General features: G+C 44.7%; 2 protein-coding genes across 2 annotated transcripts in view; both read right to left on the bottom strand.

Annotated features, from left to right (window-relative positions):
* FCMR (Fc fragment of IgM receptor) overlaps positions 1–3,913 on the bottom strand; it is a 12,738-nt gene extending 8,825 nt beyond the window's left edge. Inside the window, exons 1-3 of the mRNA XM_014520423.2 lie at positions 3,799–3,913; positions 1,979–2,308; positions 1,679–1,801 (exon numbers count right to left, since the gene is read on the bottom strand). Coding sequence (XP_014375909.1) covers positions 1,679–1,801; positions 1,979–2,308; positions 3,799–3,835 — 490 coding nt within the window. The 5' untranslated portion in view covers positions 3,836–3,913. The remainder of the gene's footprint in view (positions 1–1,678; positions 1,802–1,978; positions 2,309–3,798) is intronic.
* Positions 3,914–5,646: 1,733 nt separating this feature from the next.
* PIGR (polymeric immunoglobulin receptor) overlaps positions 5,647–19,107 on the bottom strand; it is a 38,261-nt gene continuing 24,800 nt past the window's right edge. Inside the window, exons 10-19 of the mRNA XM_025205459.1 lie at positions 16,476–16,557; positions 14,930–15,262; positions 14,217–14,543; positions 12,463–12,786; positions 11,628–11,942; positions 10,504–10,633; positions 9,134–9,243; positions 8,569–8,697; positions 7,501–7,556; positions 5,647–6,326 (exon numbers count right to left, since the gene is read on the bottom strand). Of these exons, the coding sequence (XP_025061244.1) occupies positions 6,231–6,326; positions 7,501–7,556; positions 8,569–8,697; positions 9,134–9,243; positions 10,504–10,633; positions 11,628–11,942; positions 12,463–12,786; positions 14,217–14,543; positions 14,930–15,262; positions 16,476–16,557 (1,902 nt within the window). The 3' untranslated portion in view covers positions 5,647–6,230. The remainder of the gene's footprint in view (positions 6,327–7,500; positions 7,557–8,568; positions 8,698–9,133; positions 9,244–10,503; positions 10,634–11,627; positions 11,943–12,462; positions 12,787–14,216; positions 14,544–14,929; positions 15,263–16,475; positions 16,558–19,107) is intronic.

Below are 19,107 nucleotides of genomic sequence, written 5' to 3'. Positions count from 1 at the left end.
CTGCTGTTAAAAGCAGGGTTTGTTAAGCAGTGTACATTCAGATTAACTGCTGCTGCATTTTTTTCCCTTGCAATTTCTTTTTTTCTTGATTTATTTATTTCCTAGCAAATGTCATAGTCCAGGTGAGGGCTGAGTGCGAGGGGCCAGGGCTGAGCTCATGTACAATGGTATAGATGTAGAGACACACCATTGACATCAGGGGTGTGACCTGAGTTTACACCAGAGTAAGCAGGAGCGTGGGCAAGGTGGTAGTGCAATGGAACGTAGCCGTGGGTGGAGACCGTGAATGTGGAAAGAGAACAAGAGAGGTGACAGCAGTGACTGACATCCTCCAGATTGACCGTGCTACCTGACTGACCAAGTGAGACCACAATCGGAGGCGGGCAAATTTTAAAAATATAAAGCTCTTGAGCAACATCCTGCTTTCACTTCCTCTTCTCCTACCCTGGCACTGCCGTGTGGGTGGAACTGAGATTTGCCTTGGTTTGACCTCTAGGAGGAAAGGCACTAATTGGAAGGCCACAGCCCGGCAGTATCTGCGAGAGGATGTTTTTCGTGACCTGCACAGATGTTTACAGCAAACACCACACCTTGAACTCGGGGCCAAGCCTGCTGTCTCACTCTGCTAATAACTAATAAGTAATAGTTCTTATTAATGACTTACATCCCTGGATCTCAGAACACATTACAGAGCAAGTCCTATTGCTATCTCCCTTTTACAGGCAGGGAACCTGAGGCACAGGTGATGTGAACAGCCTGAAGTTACCCACTAGGCCAGTGGTAGAGCTGAAAACCCACCCAAGGGGCAGATCCTCAGCCAATATAAATTACTGTGCACCAGCTAAGACGTGCTGGCAGACCCCCTGAGCCCTATGCCAATGCCTTGTTCACCAGACTGAACCGCCTCTATGTTCCCCCAGTTTACATCCATGTGACTCCCCTGATTTTAATGGCATGACTCCAGAGACCGGTCCCAATGGGAGTAGAAAGCAGAGTTACGCTGCGTGTAATCCCTGAAACAGAGCCAGGTCTGCCTTTTCCTCAGCCAACAGCCCCAGGGGAAGACATGGAGGAAACAACAAGAGCTATTGGGGAGGGCTGCGTGTTGCATAGCACCACCTGGCCTTTGTGCCGGAGCATTGCAGAGAAGGGAAAATAGTCCCAAGCCCTGCAAACAAAGCTCCTGGATGCCTCTGTTGCAGGCAGCAGCTGCTGCGATCGCCACGTGTTTGAACTTAGAGACGGTACAAAAATCAATACTGTTGAGTTGTGAGCGGCTTCTTCCTATAGATATATGTCTGAGTATTTAGGCTTTGTTAATGCTTTTCTTGATTAAGTATTGTAAGGTGCTCAGACGTGCCAGAGAGTTAATTAGGGTGTAAGCATTCCTGGGTAGAGAGGCATATGGACAGATAGGGATGATCTTACTGCCCTGTTCCTCCTTTCCTCAATACTTGAAACGGGGATGGTCCTCATTTTAAAGTGAGAGTCAAAGTTGAGATGATGGAGGAGCTCTGAAAAGCACCGAACAGGTTCAGCTCAGGTAGCTGCAACCCACATTTTGCACTCATATCACCTCCTTGTGCTTGCTCTTGCTAGAAAAGAGCCGAGGGCCTGTTAGAGCCAGTTCTCCAACCCCCAACCTGTTAAAATAAGAGGGATATGTGGTTGACATTACCTTGAGTGGCAGGAGTTTGGCTTGGATGTCTCCTTGGTAGCATCTGGACAACACTTATCACACGGGGGGTGTCATGCCTTGGGGATTCAGCATGCACCAGGCCCGGGCCAAACAGAGCTTTCCCTCCCTGGAGTACAAACCAGTGCATGCTTAGGGCCATGGCACACTGTTACACTGCTAGGCAGGCAGAGAGTGTGCACGAGGCGCTGGTGCACCATCAGTGTGACTACACCCACAGAGTACATCTAGGCTGCAGACACACATCCTGTACACACTGCAGCACCCAGAACAATACTGTACCGTCAAAAACTTTCAGGTCCACTTGGAGGGTCCACGAGCTGGGTCTGTTGTTTATCCTTCCAATCCCACACATGTATAGCCCAGCATCCAGCGCCTCCAGTCTCCTCATTTCTATTTGAAAAATCCCTTTCTTGGGCAAGTTTGTGAGGGATACTCGGTGTCTGTATTCGTGATGGATGAATGGTGAAGTGGAGATGATGGTGGTACAATCCCCTTCATTGCTCTGTTTGCACCAGAATTTTCTCATGTCCTGGTTTTTCGTGGGACACTTTATAGTGACAGAGCCTCCATGCCAACCGACCACAGTACGGGGGCTGAATGCACTTGAAACTGAGGGCACAGAGTAAGAGAGTCATGGGTTGATGTCCGTTGACACTAAAGCAGAGCATTGCATAGGACTGTGTTTTTTTATCTCTGTTCCCAACCAGCGCTGCAGAAACCCATCCTGCCCCCGGCCTTTCTCCCACTCAGTTCCACCCATAACAAAAGCCATTTCTCTCATGCATATTGGCAGGTCCCACGGGTCTCAGCTGTATCCCATTCTTGTTGTAGCGCTCTGTACTTCAGGTGCGTCACACTAAGATCTTGTCCTTGCTAGGAAACCTGCTGTGCTCTTAGCATGTGCTAGCTAACAGGAGATAACTGACATAAGGGAAAAACCAATGATTTGGACATCTACAGATGTGTAAATTGGATTTTACCTATAGCATAGGTTATGTTAAAAGGGGTTACGTCACTAATGTAAAGGAAAATCAGCCCCAAGCATGTTCTTAAAGGAAATGACCGTCTCAACCTGAGTTTCAACATGGTGCTTTGAAAATGGGGAGTTTCATCAGTACCTATTGCCTTAGGAGTGTGATCCCACTGGAAGTTAGCACTTCCAAGTCACTAAGGTGCTTCTGAAATTCCCACCCAGTATTTCTAAAAGCAGAGATTCCCTGCAAGCCCTTTCAGATCCTAATTACTGAAGACGTGAGATTCAAAACACCAGGAGCAGGATATTTTCTTCACTGAGAAAATATGGAGAGCCTGCCCAACATCCTATGTCCTCAAATGGGTTGGTTCCTGTCTCTTCCACCCGATGCGTCTCCGAAGTAGTTCAGGGAGATGCAGTTAGCGGCGTTCATCTGAAGCAGACGGCAACGTAGAGGTGCACGTTACCAACTAACTGAATCGGAGACCTGCTTGTCCTTTCATAACACCTGATGAAAGAAGCTTCATGCATCTCTGATTCAGTCAGTTGATAAGGCGCGCCTTTATTTTGCTTTTTGATTGAAGTATTTTGGGTCATGGGGAGCGCTTGTTTGAACTCTCCTTGCATTTAAACATGAAGGTTCTCAAGCCTGGACTTCACTTCTCTGCTAAGGAGATACATCCCAAGTCTGTCCCTAAGGAGACACATCCCTTTAGGGCATAATATAGTGCCTTTCTCCCACATCACAGTTTACAAAAAAACAACAAAACTTCTGTGATAAATATTGCTAAAAAGAAATCATTCTTCATCCTTAAACATGCAACGGTTTCAAGCTATTCACTCTTCTGGGAACCCTGCAGAAATATTACCATCAGACAAACCTGACATTTCAGACTTACTTGGCCATCTGTGCCTTTTTTACAGAGTAAAACAATTCACAAGAGAAAGTCTTGGAGGGGGAAAGAAAGCCCCTTTTTGATTTACGCTCCAAGGAAACAGGCCCACTTGGCTGTTTAGCTCTAGGTGCCTTCCACGTAAAAGCAAAAATGAAGAGCAATAGCTGTGTTCCCTTTGATTATTTCCCTTTTAAATCCTGAATATGCTCTTTAATCAATGCAGCGCTTACCTTGCACCAAGAAAAAGAATACACTGATGAAGTCCATTCTCTCTCTTTGTGAAATGAGAGGCCCAGGGAGTAAAGTACAGTGAAGGCAGAGCACTCACAGTGATACCGTCTTGGTTCCTTGTCCTATGTGTTTCCGGAAACAGAAAGAAATAGAGCACAAAAAGAAGGAACCTGGCTCGAGTATGGTTCTGTATCAACCCCTTCCTCTCCATACAAGCAATATGCAAACCACAAAGGAAGTCTTATAGTAAGGTTCAAAATAGATTATACTCAGCCAAATTCCTCCTAGGTGTAACCCTCTTGCGAGGCTATGCTCAGGATGAATTATGTATTTCCTTAGAATTTCGTCTTACACAGCCCCCGCGCCAGTTGGATGTGTGGGTGTTTTAGAGATACCCCTAAAAACACAAGAGATACAAAGTAATGTAGGAGTTTGGCACTTGTTCCACCAAGCTCGTCCTGCTGCGTCACAAGTCCCATGACAGATATGGCTGAGTTTGCTGTGATCCAGGTGACCAAGATAATGTAACTTCTGTTCAGACTTGAATTTCAGCAGCTTGAACGTTTGGGTTGATCCTGGATGTTGCATAAGGGAAACGGTAGAGCAGGATGCCCCAGAGAAAAGCCATTGGGACAAATATTGGGGGAAGCTGGGGTGGGGCGCACAGAAGAGAAAAGGGAAAGGGACTAGATTAAGAGGACAACAGCCCCTTCATTCCTGGTCCTCAGGCCCGAGGGCTCATTTTTAGAAGGCATCTCATGCTCTTGCTGCCCTTACTGGGACTCCTCCATGGTTACAAGACCCAAGGACTGTCAGCTTAGCACCACCCAGAGATGAATTGCCTTCTTATTGCAAAGAAGGGCAACATTATCTATCTCCAACCAATGTTTTCACCAAAGGAGTCAGCAGGACAGTCCACGTGGGGCCTACAGTGGGCACGCCTCAGTGTGTATTTAAGTTGATTTTAGAGGGCATGAGAAACCAGTCATTATTACTTAAAATAAAAACAAACCAAGAAACCCCCAACCTATTTTTGCTCATGCTGTGCAGTACAGTTACAAAACACAGCCCTCATGTGCACTGGAGCAGGTGCTCTGAGGCCGGGCTGCTTCTTTCCCTCGCTTGGGTATTATTGTAGGCATCGTCCCATCCCCTGAGCTGAGCTGAGCAGAGCAGAGCCAAGCAGCCGTGCAACCCCCCTGGTATCTGATGGTAAACCACAATGCTCAAGTGCACAGCAGGCAAGGTCCGGAAGTAACAGTGAACCGTACAAGCCTTGAAATGGAGACTCGAGGCGCTGAGAGCCTGGCTGAACGTTTTCATTTAAACCTACGAGCTGAGTTTCCTCCCACTGACACCAGGTTCATGCCTATGTGAGCTTATTGCCACTAGAGCAGTAACACCTCCTTGTTTCCATTGCAGTTCCTGACAGGGAAATGAACCCCTGCATGCCTAAGACAAGGAGGTTTTGGGTGGGCTTTGATTGCTTACAGCAGGCTTTGGATCAGGCCTTTGAGTAGGAGTCAAGCCACTTAAGAGTGGTAGAGAAGCAGGGCTGGAAGGGACCTCCATAGGTCATCTAGTCCAACCCCTGGCCTGAAGCAGGATCATCCCTATACAAACCATCCCATATAACCACAGTCAAAACTCTATATAAGACTGCCATCAACCCTGACACAGCATCGCCCTAACGTGCCACAGGTAAACCAGGGGAACCGCAGCACGTCCACGTCCTGCTTCTGTAAAACTTCTCCCTTCACTCTCGGTGCCATGGCTGCTTCTCCGCTAATACAGCCCCCTCTCCATTGCACCGACCCCATGTAATACCAGAGATCGAACACAATAAGTGATCTGCTAAAAGGCAATCATTCTTTATTGGTTGAGAATACAAAAATTTCAGGCTACTTGTCCGGCATATAGTCAGTGCCCTATTGATTAGAAAAGCTCACAGGAATCAAAGGAGTGTCACATTGATCTAAAATATTTCCAAGTTGGTTTAAGATCAGATGAAATCCTTAAGCACATTTTCAGCCCTTTGCCATCGCAGTGACCTGGTAAACTTGGAAAGACCGGTATTTGGACTATCAAAAATCAAAGACATTTTTATTGCATGAAGCTGCTAAACACCAATGCTCTTTACCCTTAAAAAAAAAAAAAAAAATCAGCAGCATTTTGAGAGTTTACCTCCCCAAACCAACCCAGTTTTGAACCAAAACATCCTCATTAAATCATCTCTCAATGCTGGATTAAGACATTCTTGAAGTACTAAGCGATCAAAATGCATTGAAACGTTTGTCACAGTAATAAACGGCATGGCTGGCTGATCTGGTGGCGAGTGATTATGCAGATAGTGTTGTCTTCAATCGTAAGGACTTTGTGCTTATATCTCCTTCAGAAACAGTTGCACCAGGCCACCTTACACGTTCAGTTGCTAAGTGTTAGTGCCCCTAGCAGCATGTTCCTGAGCAATGTTGTTCGTTTGAAGCAGGAACATGCTGTAGGCAACATCAGCCTCCTCCTTAGATCCCTAAGTGAAAAAACAGGAATTGCATAACTATTTGGCAGGGACTCAAACACAGTGATTTAGAGCTTTCCACAAAAACCAGCATAGGTAGGGAGCTGTAGACCGCAGACATATGAAGATGGAGAGAATCCCTTGCTCACACTGTTGCCCTCTAAAGAGGTTCAGAAATTTTGGGGAAGTATCTAGACTTTTGGAAACTTACAGTTCTTTGAAACACCCTTGTCCCTGCCTGCCTGCTTTATGGGTATTAACACTGGCATTAGATTTGCCTGTTTTACAGCAAAGGCCACAAACTGCTGTATTTTCCAAACTATTTTAATAAACACTTTGCCTTCTTGTACTAACTTTCATTTAAGCACAGCAGAAAAAATGTACAAGCATAGTTAATGAACAGAGGATGGAAAGGCGTGCTCTGTGAGAACTGTGGAACTTCGTCCCTATCCTGGCTTCTCTGGGGGACCAAAATCTTCCATGGAGGATGAAGCAGCATCTTTATTTGAGAAAGGTTGGGAAGGAGTTCTTAGGAGGGAACAGAGGTTTGTCTACTGTTTTGTTTAACCGTTGCTCTCCTAGCACCATGGGTTGTTGGGCTGCTTAAAGTGTTATGTTATGGGTCTTTTTAATAGCAGCTTAAATCTGGAGGCATAATAATATACAGCTGTGCCCCAGAATACTACAGATAGCATCATCTCCTTTTACAGGTAGCCGAAGTCATAGCAAAGGGAAGTGACTTGCTGGGGAACACGCACAGAGTTAATGGTAAACTTTGCAATATGAGGCAGGAACACTGACTTCTAGTCCCCCCATTTGAGCCCAGCTTCAGTAAACTGTTTGATTTAAAAGGAAGGAAGCTGCTTTGCATTTGTGAGTCTCCTCACTGAGATTCAGGCTTTGAGAACAATAACATCCTGCTCCCCCTTCGAGCTCAGCTGCGATCATACATCAAAGCAAACTGGCTGCTGTTTTGTTCCTTGCCATGATGCAGGTGCCATGCAAGGCTCAATCTCCTGTGCAAAATCTGAGCGTGCCACAGCTGAGATGCATAACAGGGTGTTAACTGAGAAGGCAGAGCCCATAAATAGGGTGCACTGTGGGTTGTGGAAGCTTTTGCCACTGAAGGGAAGACTAGGGTTGTGCTAGCCTGGGAGGTATAGGACTCTATTCTAGGCTTACTTACCCTTTTTGCCTTCTTTGGCTCCTCTACGTCTTCAGTGTCAGCAGTAGTTATGAATTCTGAAAGAAGAGGCGGCATTAGGGTGCTGGGTAGGAAGGAATATAGCTCACATCATGACACACTCACTCATTAGCTCCTATATTAGCTACTGAGGTGCAGGGCACGTGCTCTTCTGTTTGTCAGGTTCCAGAATTTGAATAGCACCATGTAGGAGTGGCTCCAGCATTAGAAGAGCCATAACCGCTCTATCACCCTTCCCCTAATGAAATAAGAGCTGCACTGTGTCGGCATGACATAGGTTCTTTCTTGTTGGAACTAGGGGCGCTGCCTGATTTCTAAGGTAGAAGATCTTCCCATTTCTTTAAGCAGGTTTTAATTTTCTCTTTATGAAGATCGTAATTGCTAGTGACTCTTGCTCTCACTTGCCATTGGTTAAATGCTGAAAGTCTGTGCTTATCATTCAACCAATGGTAAATTTAACCAAATATCAGGGCTTTGCTATCACAGACCTGGAGACTGAAGGCCCTGGCTGTAGCTGTTTGTGTTTCTGCACTGTAAGCACTTGTAGGCAGAACCTCTCCAGGAGCAACACCTTGAACCTGCTGCAGCTTATTCAGTTCACATTCGCTGCAGTGCGTAAATTAGAAGTGTATTTTTTTTGTTTGTACCTCAGGGAGGGAAAAGAGGTCCCTGGGCAGCCTTTGGAGAAAGCTGTGAGCCTAGTTTTGCTCCTGCTGCTTATCACACTAGCCCAGAGCTAGGCTACCTCAGCTGGTTGCCTGACTGTAAGTTGGATCAAATGCCAAATTTGTTAGACTTCCTCTGTAAGGTGTTCTGAGATCCAAGGATGTAAGTTGTTAAGGGTGGTTTAGTTCAAGTTGCAATATAAAGAGAACCTGTGCGATGATAGACAGGACTCGGGCAGTCTGGCAACTGGAGAGTCAGACAATTGGAAGGTCTTCTCTATGCCCAACAGCCTCCGTACAGAATCCCCTATACATATAGTACCTCTAAGACTAGTTTCTATATCTCTAGACACATCACGGGTAACAGTTTTAATCAGCAACTTACCATCCGTTCCCCCAATTTGGGTCTCCTGAGTGTCTTTCATAAATGTGTTATCGTTTGCTCCATGCTCTTTGGCGTTCTCAAACTCTGACATACTGATGTTAGTTCTGTAGCTTCCAACTGATACCAGGTCTGTTAGGAGAAGAGGGGACAGCATATTATTGAATGGCATGAGCTTTTCAGTTTGATAATTCCACTTGTAACCATATCCAACCCCCAGCTTTATTAAGGCACCCTGCAGAAGCTCGAGTGTTCACTGTTTCAAGCCCTGAGATGTTTATCTGAGCCACTTGGGACCAACATTGAGGCTGAAGATAGGGTCAGTTAGTTATGTCAAGTGCTCTGCAATGCAGTCCTGTTGTTTAGGCCTGTCCTTCTGACTCTTTCACACTTTGCCAGCTGGGCTTTCCATGGAGTTCATGCTAGCTCTAACCCCCAGCGTTCAAACCCTCTGGTGGGGCAGTGTGATAGGAGCCACTGTGATCAGTGGAGGTGCTGTATGCGTCGTCTGCCCCTAAACGTCCATCTTTCCCTTACTTGAAAGACTATTAGAGTGTGTAGGACTTACCTGACCTGTTCAGGCTCCTATATCTAAACACAGCAAAGGCCACAACCAGGATCAGGAGCACACCGCCAATACAAGCCACAACTGGGACAAGCACTTGACTTTGTCCAGAGCTAGGAAGGGAGGAATTGAGCATTAGTTACTCACAAAAGAACACTTAATAGTGGAAAGAAATCTTTCCTACATCTGCCACATTCAAAATCAAGGGGGATCATTGCTTCCACATCACTCTCAAGACTCCAGAGTGCTTCAGAAAGCTTTAGCAGAACATCTGAGCAGCCCTGTGAAGCAAGTTTATCCTTGTTTTGCAAGTGGAGCACTGAGGCACAGAGAGGTAAAATCCCTTGCTTCAAAATGGAAGGGAATGAATATAGTAGCCAAGACAAGAACGTTGGTTCCATGGTTTCCAGCCTGCTCTTCTAACTTCAAAACCCCCTGTATCCCTTATTTCACATAAAGCCTTAGGACAGTCAGTATATGGCAAGTGGCATCTTAAGAAACAATAGGTAAAAGTTTAAAAACAAAAATTGGAGCTGAGAGTGAACTAAGCATTCAGGATATGGCTGCTTATCTCAACCTTGTAAAAAGGACCCCAAGTTATTTTATGGGCAAAATCTCCCTGGAAGACATGACACAGTTGTCCAGCACTTTGTCACTGCCTGGCCTTGAACACTCAATGCCTAGAACAAGTTTCAAAATTGAATGCAGAGTTGGGGAAGTCTTACTTTTATCCAAACTACTTGCCCTTCCCTAATATTTTTGAGAGAAATATAAGCCTAAATATTGATATAAGTGGAGGGGAAAATAAAGACTACACTAACTTAAATGAGCAATACTGAAGCCAAGCATAAGAAGGAAGAAAGAATAATTTTGAAAATGCAGAGGTGATAATGCGCTATTATTCCTAGATCAGTTGACCAGATAGCTGTTGTAGACGGTGTTATTTTAATAACAATATAGCCTCTTAATGTCCTATACTGCATTTCTAACCATTTACTGTCAATATTTTGAATGCTTATTAAAGTTTCTAGAGTATGATTTCACATATTCTTGTATTTATTATGAAAAATTAGTGCTACTCCTATTTCTCATCATATATATATATATATATATATTTCTCATCATATCACTGGGGCAGTGACTCTCCCAGTCATGAATAATCAAGCACCTATTTATAAAGATTCCTTAAATAAAGCAGCGGGTTTCTATGAACCTAGCCAATTGGAAATGGATTTGTCAGGTGACTTTGGTTAAAATGCAACAGGTAGATCACATAATACTGGGGAATAGGATTCATCCTAGCACCCTTAATGTCCTTTGACCCCCTGTGACACATGCCTTTTAATAAACAGAACAGACTTTGAGAGACTCACCTTTTTTCAGCGTCTACTTGTACTGCTCTGTTTTCAGGAGCAGCACCACTTTCAGGAGCAGCACCACTTGGAGTGTCTTCATTGAGATTAGTATTGCCTAGCTGTCCTTTGTCTTCAGTTTTAATTATTGCTAGGTGGATTTGAGATATTCACATTGAGTATCAGAGTGCAGGGGTGGGGGGGAGGGAGAGAGAGAGAGAACCTGTCAGCATTTTTATGCATAAATAATAGGTGACTTCATCAAAATGTGACTAAGTCTGATTTTTCACAATATTATCATTGATATTTGGTATGGCTTTGACTTGTTCAGGACTTAAAAAAATTGGACTTAAATGAAACTTTTACCCAATGACCACATGTGATAATCTTGGCACTCTTCCTAAAGACCAATATAAATATATTCTTTTCAAGTTCCATTTACTCGTTGCACTTCATTAGGCGAGGGCAGCGAAACCAGACTTTCCCTTTTACTTCTAGAGCATTTCATTTTTGAGTATTGTACATTAACACGTGAACATCAGGTTTGGGCTTTCCTGTATATTCCTAACACCCCCTCCAAAAGAACAAGACCTCTGACCCCCTGCGACCTTTCCCTCTGTGACCTTTCCTTTTAAATGTGCTCAGACAGAGTTGCAAAATAGTCCTTCATCTGTAAAACAGGGACAGCAACCATCCTTTCTTGCTCTCTTTGTTTTCTAATCTGTTCAGATTAATAGTTTTTGGAGTGTCGCTTACTATGAGCATGTGCAACCCCTAACACACCAGGCCTCTGATCATGAATATGCCTTTTAAGTGTTCTTGTAAAACATATATAAATAGTAGCAGCATCAGTGGCAATTATTATTAAAAGAGGACTAAAATGTGGAAGGGGTGTAGAAGTATAATCTGGAAGTGGAGGAGGCGCAGGACCCACTGATAAATTGTAGGACTAGAGTAAGGTGCGAGCAACTGGGTAAACAGAGGCTTGTTGGTTCAACATGGAGGAGATTACGTTCTGAAATGGTGTGGCCTAGAGTTTGCAATCCCTCTTTCTCGAGGGAAAGACATCATTATTGGGGAGCATTTGTAGCTGCACAGAAATGCTCGCCTGGTTTTTTTGTTGTGAAGTCTGTAGTAGAGCTCACCTCCATTTACTTTCACGTTCACCGCCATCGTTTCCCCATAGTGACCACTGTGGCTCACTCCACACCAATACCACCCCTGGTCTGCCTGTGACACGTGGTCAAATTTGAGGGCAATGGTTCTGTTGTCCTGGTTGCAGTCAACAACACGGCCGGTTTGGTTTTGATCGTACGAGACGAGAGACTGGCAGCCATTATTACTCCACTTGCACCAATATTTCTGAAAGGAATAGTACTTGCACGGATAAGAGCAACTTAGAGTGAGGGGTTCACCAATCACTGCACTGACTTCCTTCTCTCCCGTTAAACCAGGAGTCCCTGTTGGAGAGAGAACACAAATGAGGCTGTTAATGACTCGCACAATTGAAACCTGGTACCAACAAAGCATGAATAAGCCTGAATAACCATCTGAAGACTCTTTCCATGAGAGGAAACACTTTACTTTGCTCTCATAACATTAAAGATCATGTATAGACACTCTTATAGCCTTGCTGAGTTTTTGTAAGGCACACAAGAGATTTCTGTTAGGAAAACTTGAAAATTGCTAAAAACTTTGGTAGAAAAGCAGTGAAAACTTGTTTTTGGGGGGGCGGGAAAATGTTTCAAACACTTTCAAAAGCTTCAGTTGAAAAATCATAACAACCCTCCCCACTCAAACGTATACTTTTTTAAATGTTAAAGCATCGCCCATTCAACTTAAGAAGCTACGAATGAGAAAAGAACTCTCTCCTCAAAAAAAGATACAGCTCTGCTCTTCGCTCTGGGATTAAGAATGGATGAAATGCCTTGTATGCCTTTTGCTGGCAGAGAGATGAATCACTAACACACAGTCTCATACCATTTACAATCTTCAGCTCCTTTGAAGCTTTCCTTTCCTTATCGCCAGCTGTCATACACCAGTAATATCCTGCATCGTCATCTTTCAACTGGTTCATTATTATGGTGAACGTTCCATTTCTCGGATTATCGTACATGGTTATCAGTCCTTCGTATGCTTCTGCGACAAACCCATCGCTCCTTATTAACTCAGTGCATCCATGTTGTTTCCATTTGCACCAGTACTTGAGTGAGTACTTCCCTCGTGGATCATACTGGCATTCAGCAGCTACAGAACCACCTCTGACTCCTTTTATTATACGTGGCCCCTGGGGGACAGATGTTCCTGGAGGAACAAAGGGCAATGCATGCAGTTAGAGTCACCCTGAGATGATATTCATGTGGTGTGGGCTTGGCCGTGTTAAAACATTTTAAAATGAAGTTAATTGTAGCAATATAAATGACAAACTGAACCGTCACAACACAGATAGCCAGAGTGCAATATCGCACCCTTTCGCAGCCTTGGCGGCTTTCTTCCTGACATCAGGACATTTTAGAGCTCACCCTCAGGCTTCAATTTGTACCTGCAGGGATCCTTGCAGGACACCAGTAGGTATTGCAGTTCTCCATGGAGCTGACTTTAACAAGGACACCAGCTATATTGACTTTCTTCTTATTACTTAATTATTAACATAACTGATAGATGAGAAGTATGGTGACTGCACTTGAAAGCCAAGAGCATAATAGAAGATCAAGATACCCTGAAGTCTGGAGAGGGTATCTGTGCACAGCAAATCAAATGGTAACAGATATATGGACCCCAAGAGGAGTGGCAGTAGTTGGGCAAAGAAATACCCTTTGGCTTATCGGCTCTGACATTTGCTCTTTGAACTTGTCCTTTGGAAGCTGATCCCGAATGAAGGACTGAGGCAAACTTGCAATGGGCAGATCACCCACATGCAGTAGTGTCATAAAGGGAGCAGTGGAAACCCCTAATAGGAGACATTTAAAACAAGACTGGGCAAAGGGAGTGAGCTTAGGATTGTGAAGGGAATAGGGTGTATGTGGGATCAAATGAGTCTTCTCTAAAGTCCTTACACAGTATTTCTAAGGATTGCTTAGAGATGTGGCATATGTACTTGGTCCAAAAATGTATTTTGTTCCCACTCCTCCACTTCCCCATTACAAATCAGTATTGAAAATAAGTAGTAAGATGGTTCGAGCAGGGATTTGCTCCTTGCTATATGAATGCCTGAGTAAAATAGCAAATGGGTGAACAGCACTGAATTTTTTGTCTGTAAAGTTAACGGTCATGAATGAGTTTTTAAAGAGGAGGAAAGGGTGAAAGGCCTGGGCTTGTTTAGTGTGGGGATGAGAAGACCTCAGGGTGGTTAAAAGTAGAAGACTGATGATTGATAGACTATTCTCCGGGCCTGCAGGAAACAGGACAAGGAGTGATGGAAATCGCAGCGAGGGAAATTTAGGTTGGATGTTAGGAAAATCTTTCTCACTATAACGGTGGTCAAGCATTGAAGCAAGCAACTCAGAGAGGCTGGGGAATCTCTGTTTGGAAGTCTGTAAGAGCAGGTTACACCAACACTTGTTTAAAGTAGTTTAAATGGGAATAACCCTGCCTTGAGCAGGGAGTTGGACCAGATGACCTCCTGCAGTCCCTTCCAGCCCAACTTTTCCATGGTTCGTTAAACACGAAGGAAAATAGAATATGAGACTGTTGGGAACGGCTGAAATAATATACAGACCCTCTTCAACACTTACCTACATAGACATGTAAATCCAGTTCCTGGCTTTCTCCCCCGTAGTTCCCAACACCACACAAATAGGTCCCTGAATCTTCTGGCTTCAGGTAGCCTATAATGATGCTGAATGACCCTGGAGTTTGCTGATTGCTCAGCAGCGTCCTCCCTTTGTAGGGTTCACCGACAACTCCGTACGTGTCGATCACAGGAGAGCAGCCCGTTTTCCCCATCTTGCACAAGTATTTCCTGGCGCTAGCGTGTTGCTCACCAAACTCACAGCCCATGGTCACAGAACCTCCCTGCTCAGCATAGAAGAGTTGGGCTTCACTAGGCACAGGTGAGTTTTCTGTGTGAATGAGAAATCAGTCAGCAGCTGGTACCCATATGGACTGCACTTACCACACTGTTCTAGGCCTTGCTTTGTCACATGGCAGTATTACTGTAGCATGGTCTGCCGTGCTTTCCAGTGCTACCCCAGACCTTGCTACAGTATAGGATATCTCGCTGAACTGTACCCCTGCGCACATCATTGTGTGTGTCCGTACTAACCTACCGAAATAGCACCATTCTGCACCATGCCACCCCATGCTTTGCTGTGCCCGCTGCAGAACACCCTGCTATCATCCTGCTGTAATCTCTAAGCTGACAGGCACTGCAGAAGGAGACATTTTCTGACTACAGTTGTTAGAAAAGGAAAAATAATGATTTCAAACAGCCTGGAGGCCACAGTACCTTGAATCACATTCACTTTGACTCTGAAGTTGAGTCCCTTAGAACTTATACCAATGCCGCATTTATAAGAGCCCATATCTTTCTTTTCCAGGTTAGACATGGTCATGACGAAGATGCCTTGCTCGGGGTAGTCGGTGAGGTTTGCTCTGTCTTCATATCCACGAGCAACATAGCCGTTGGAAGAAACGACTGTCTCGCATTGCCTTGTTGATTCTTTGCACCAGTACTTCCTGTCGTGCTTGTTTACAGAGGTGTCAGGGTAGAAGCATTGCACTGTAACCGATCCTCCAGTCACTCCAGTCACACTCCTTGGTCCAAATATGGGACTTTTAACTGGCAAAAGGAAACACACATTGCATGATAACCGCTGCAAGTAAAGTCATTTCATTATTATATTATGCACCTACTCGCCTCAGCTGACATGGGCGCCCCACAGAGCTAGGAAAGCAGTTGCAAACATATAGAAAGAAGCCATTCCTGTCCAGAAAAGCTGACAGTCTAAGTTGGCAAGACTGAGAAAGGAAGGATTCAATGACTTGTCCAAGGCCAAATATAGAACCTGTGGCAGAACCAGAAAGTAAACACGGCTCTTTTGCATGCTAGCCTAGCACCTTCACTGTTTTTCTTTCTGTAAAATGAGTGAGGCAACAGAGTAACAGTTGCTTGTGATGGTCAAACTGGTTTACATAAAGGCACAAACAAGTCAAATCTTTACTTTGCCTTTTGCAGTTTGTTTCTTTGGGGGTTTTTCCCCTACTCGCCTTGCTTTTTCACTTTTAACCCTCTTGTGACCTTGGCATGGTCAGACACAGAGACTGCATAGCTGGAAGGGCAGTCCCTGCTGCGATAACTCTTCCAAGCAAGGCTCAAGCTAGAATCTAGCTGAAATTCACAGGCACGCCAAGGCAACAACTTCTTAATAATGGTTTCACCTGCTAATTTGGTTGCAAAACCCAGAACTTCGGTCAGGTTTCATTCAAAGGTTTAAGAATCTTTTGGGACCTTCTGTAGTCTCGTGTTGGGAGAGAGCCTGGGGTTGATTTTCCATTTAAGGGGCACGAGGCTAAACTTGAACGGTATTTTGGGCCAATGCCTATCTATACACGACTGGCTAAGTTTTGCGTTGGGATTTCAAGTCCTCTTGAACCCCAGATTTGAAATGAAACCCAGTGTATGGAGCCGAAACAGTGAAATGGCACAAACTTTTCTGTGAATTTCAGGGCCAAAACTGTTGGGTGTCACTTAATTCAATCCCTAAGAGATGCCAGTCCTAGTTCCACCCCGAAGAGATGAGGATCCACAGACAGGAAAACCAAAAGGTCTGACACAGCAGCTGAATGGACTTCATGCTGAATGAATGCTTTGCAAGGCTAACGCTGAGACATCAGCGTGGGTTATGGAGAGCGTGGGTTTATGGTTCTAGCTAAGTGTCCAGTGTGCTCCACTTACAGGTATTGCTAATGTACATCCTTGCAATGGCTGCTGATGCTAAATGTGACACAACTCGGCCACTTCTAATGTACTGTCCACTTGTTTAGCTACTTACCTATTAGAGACTCAGTCCAGACGAAGGAGAGCAAGAAGATGAACACTAGTAAAGTCATTTTTCTTTCATGCAGGGCAGAAATCTGTAAATAACCACATTCGGGAGGTTACATTGGACTTAGTTGGATCATTAACATTTATTTTTTAAAGGAACCACTTGTTGAATCTATGCATGTTACAGACACCATGAGTCCTCAGCTAAACCACAGGCCTGGAGTCCATCAAGTGTCACCAGAAACAGACGTGCCGGCCCACTTGAACCTAAGGGAAATGCAACATTAAAATAGTGCGAGGTGGTGTTCGGAGCAGTGGAAGGGGACTTGGGGTATCTGTTCTTGGCTCCACTGTTAAGTCCTTTTGTAACCTGCTGATAGGTCACCTAATGTACCAGACCCCAGTTTTCTCCTCATTGAAATGGGGATAACAATCTTTACCAACCGCCCAGCCAGGACTGTTGCAATGACTGTCTATAAGGTGTTTTTTCCCCCCGACTATTATCAATGGATGAATTCCCAGTATTGTGTAGACTGGCCACAGAGATGGTTTAGGAAGGTCTGATTCAGCCCAGGAGAGGGCAGTGCTGGCATGCAGAAAGGACCGTCCAGCGCCCGCTTTTTTCTGCTGCACAATCGTATTTGGAAACGATCGGCTCTGGGCAGCCTTGGCACATGCTTTATCACTGGAGTGAACTGACTCATTGCAGAAGAAGCGTGCTGTAGATCTTTTCCCAGCCCAAGGTTCCCCCTGCACACGAGTGAAGGGGCTTGCTCCAGGGAACTAATCGTGGATCACACAATTTCACATTCGGATGTTAATTTTTTTGGACGCTAGGTGCAATCTTCGTCTGGAAAATAGATTTACGTGGTGGCTTCCCCTGTTCTCCACGTGGGCAGTGCCTTTACAATAGCTATCACTTGCTTATTTATCCCACATATAAAAACCAACTGTTGCGTATTGGTAAAAACTGCCAGTAGTTATAAAGCAGGGTCTTGATTTTGTCATGGAAGCCTGCAGCACTGAAATATTGGGCTTCCCATTGCCTTATGTCCCTCCTATTCTTGTAGTCATTTTGTTATACAGACCACCTGCGATCCTGGCCACTTTTACTGTGCAGAAGAGTATTAGCATCAAGCAGTTGTTTCATCTGCAATGAGGGATAGGCCTGATCCAAGCCTGCCCCACACTTTCAATATTCCAAATCCATAATAAAAGCAGGATCCCTCTTTCCTGCTGGCATCAAGGCTTCTTATAAGTTGAACTGAAACCTACATCCAAAACAGCTCAGAAATCTGGTGATCGTTAGAGCCAGCCTGAGATCTCTGCACCCTTGGCCGAGATCTTGCAAGTTTGGCCCACCTGAGAACTAAAGCCCTGCTCAAGAGCTTAGCATCTTGGCTTCATCTCAGCACCTGCCAAAACCACTCCTTAAAGACCTGTTCCCGTAGCTGTGAGTTCCTGGTCTGAGGCTCTGTTTGATTTCTGATCTTTGCTCCTCTGCTTTTCAATCAGACGTGCAGCTCAAAGCATAACAACTAATTCCCTTCTCCCCCACACTCCCTTTTATTTTATTTCATTTTACTTTATTTTATTTTATTGTCCTCAACATCTCTTGAAGGCAATTAGAGACGCAGAATAAACCATGACAAACATGGGGACAGATTTTGTGACATGCGGCCACCCGCAGGGTCAAATATTTCTGAGCCTCCCAATGGCTTGGACTCAGGATTGAATGACAGCCTGAAGGGAGCTGCGGTTCTTAAGTCTTTAAACCCATTTTCCCGTCCCCAAATTGAACACACTGGATGGCCGGGGCATGCACAGGTATGAGGAGTGTGCATGTGTGCAGGTATCTGTTACGCACAATCATTGACCCATCCGGTGATCCCAGGTTTCAGCGAATAAGAAGGATGCCAAGAAAAGTTTTATGCAAACAGCCAGCAGGGTTTGTTTTCTGTGTATCAAGTGACAAGATTTAATTTATACAGGGTAATTCCCAGCAGAGAAAAGGGCTTTTATTTCCTTGTAGAAATGAAAGGTGTTCTGTTGTGCTTTCTTCTTCCTGCTGTAATATCTAATTGCTCAAGGGCTACTTGACTGTGGCTAATAATTAACTCCTGCAGCAAGAAAAATGCCCTTCAATAGCCATCCCAGAAGAATCCAGTAAGACAAACATGACCCGCTTGACTGTAGAAAGCGAATGACACAACACAAAAGAAAGACCCTGCTGCTTCCAGCAGTTACAGCATCTTTTTGCAGCTGGCCTAGGAGGCCTTGTACTTCTCTTGCCTGGGAGAAGTGGGGAAAAGCTGGGACCTCTGATCATTCTTTTTCTTTCTTTGCCAAAAAGATTAGAGAACCCAAAGGAGATGAAACGAGTAGGGGATGAAAAACCTGGGGCATCACCAGCTAGATGGACTCCATCACAGACCATTGTTCTGGGCTTTTTTTATTGTAGATATTTGTTAGGTAGCAAAGGAGCATCAATAACTGTGTGTGAGTTGCTTGCAATAAAGCTGTGCCCTGACATGAGGGACGAGAGCGTTGATGTAATTTTGTGGTTTGCACGCCTCTGCTGTGCTAATTGCCTCTCATCATCTGTGCGTGTACTGGGGCTTTCCAGGACCTGTACATGC

The sequence above is a fragment of the Alligator sinensis genome, unplaced genomic scaffold, assembly GCF_000455745.1.
Source record: "Alligator sinensis unplaced genomic scaffold, ASM45574v1 scaffold1322_1, whole genome shotgun sequence".
Classification (NCBI taxonomy): domain Eukaryota; kingdom Metazoa; phylum Chordata; order Crocodylia; family Alligatoridae; genus Alligator; species Alligator sinensis.
Note: the sequence above shows the minus strand (reverse complement) of the source record. Positions and strands in the feature narration are given on the sequence as shown.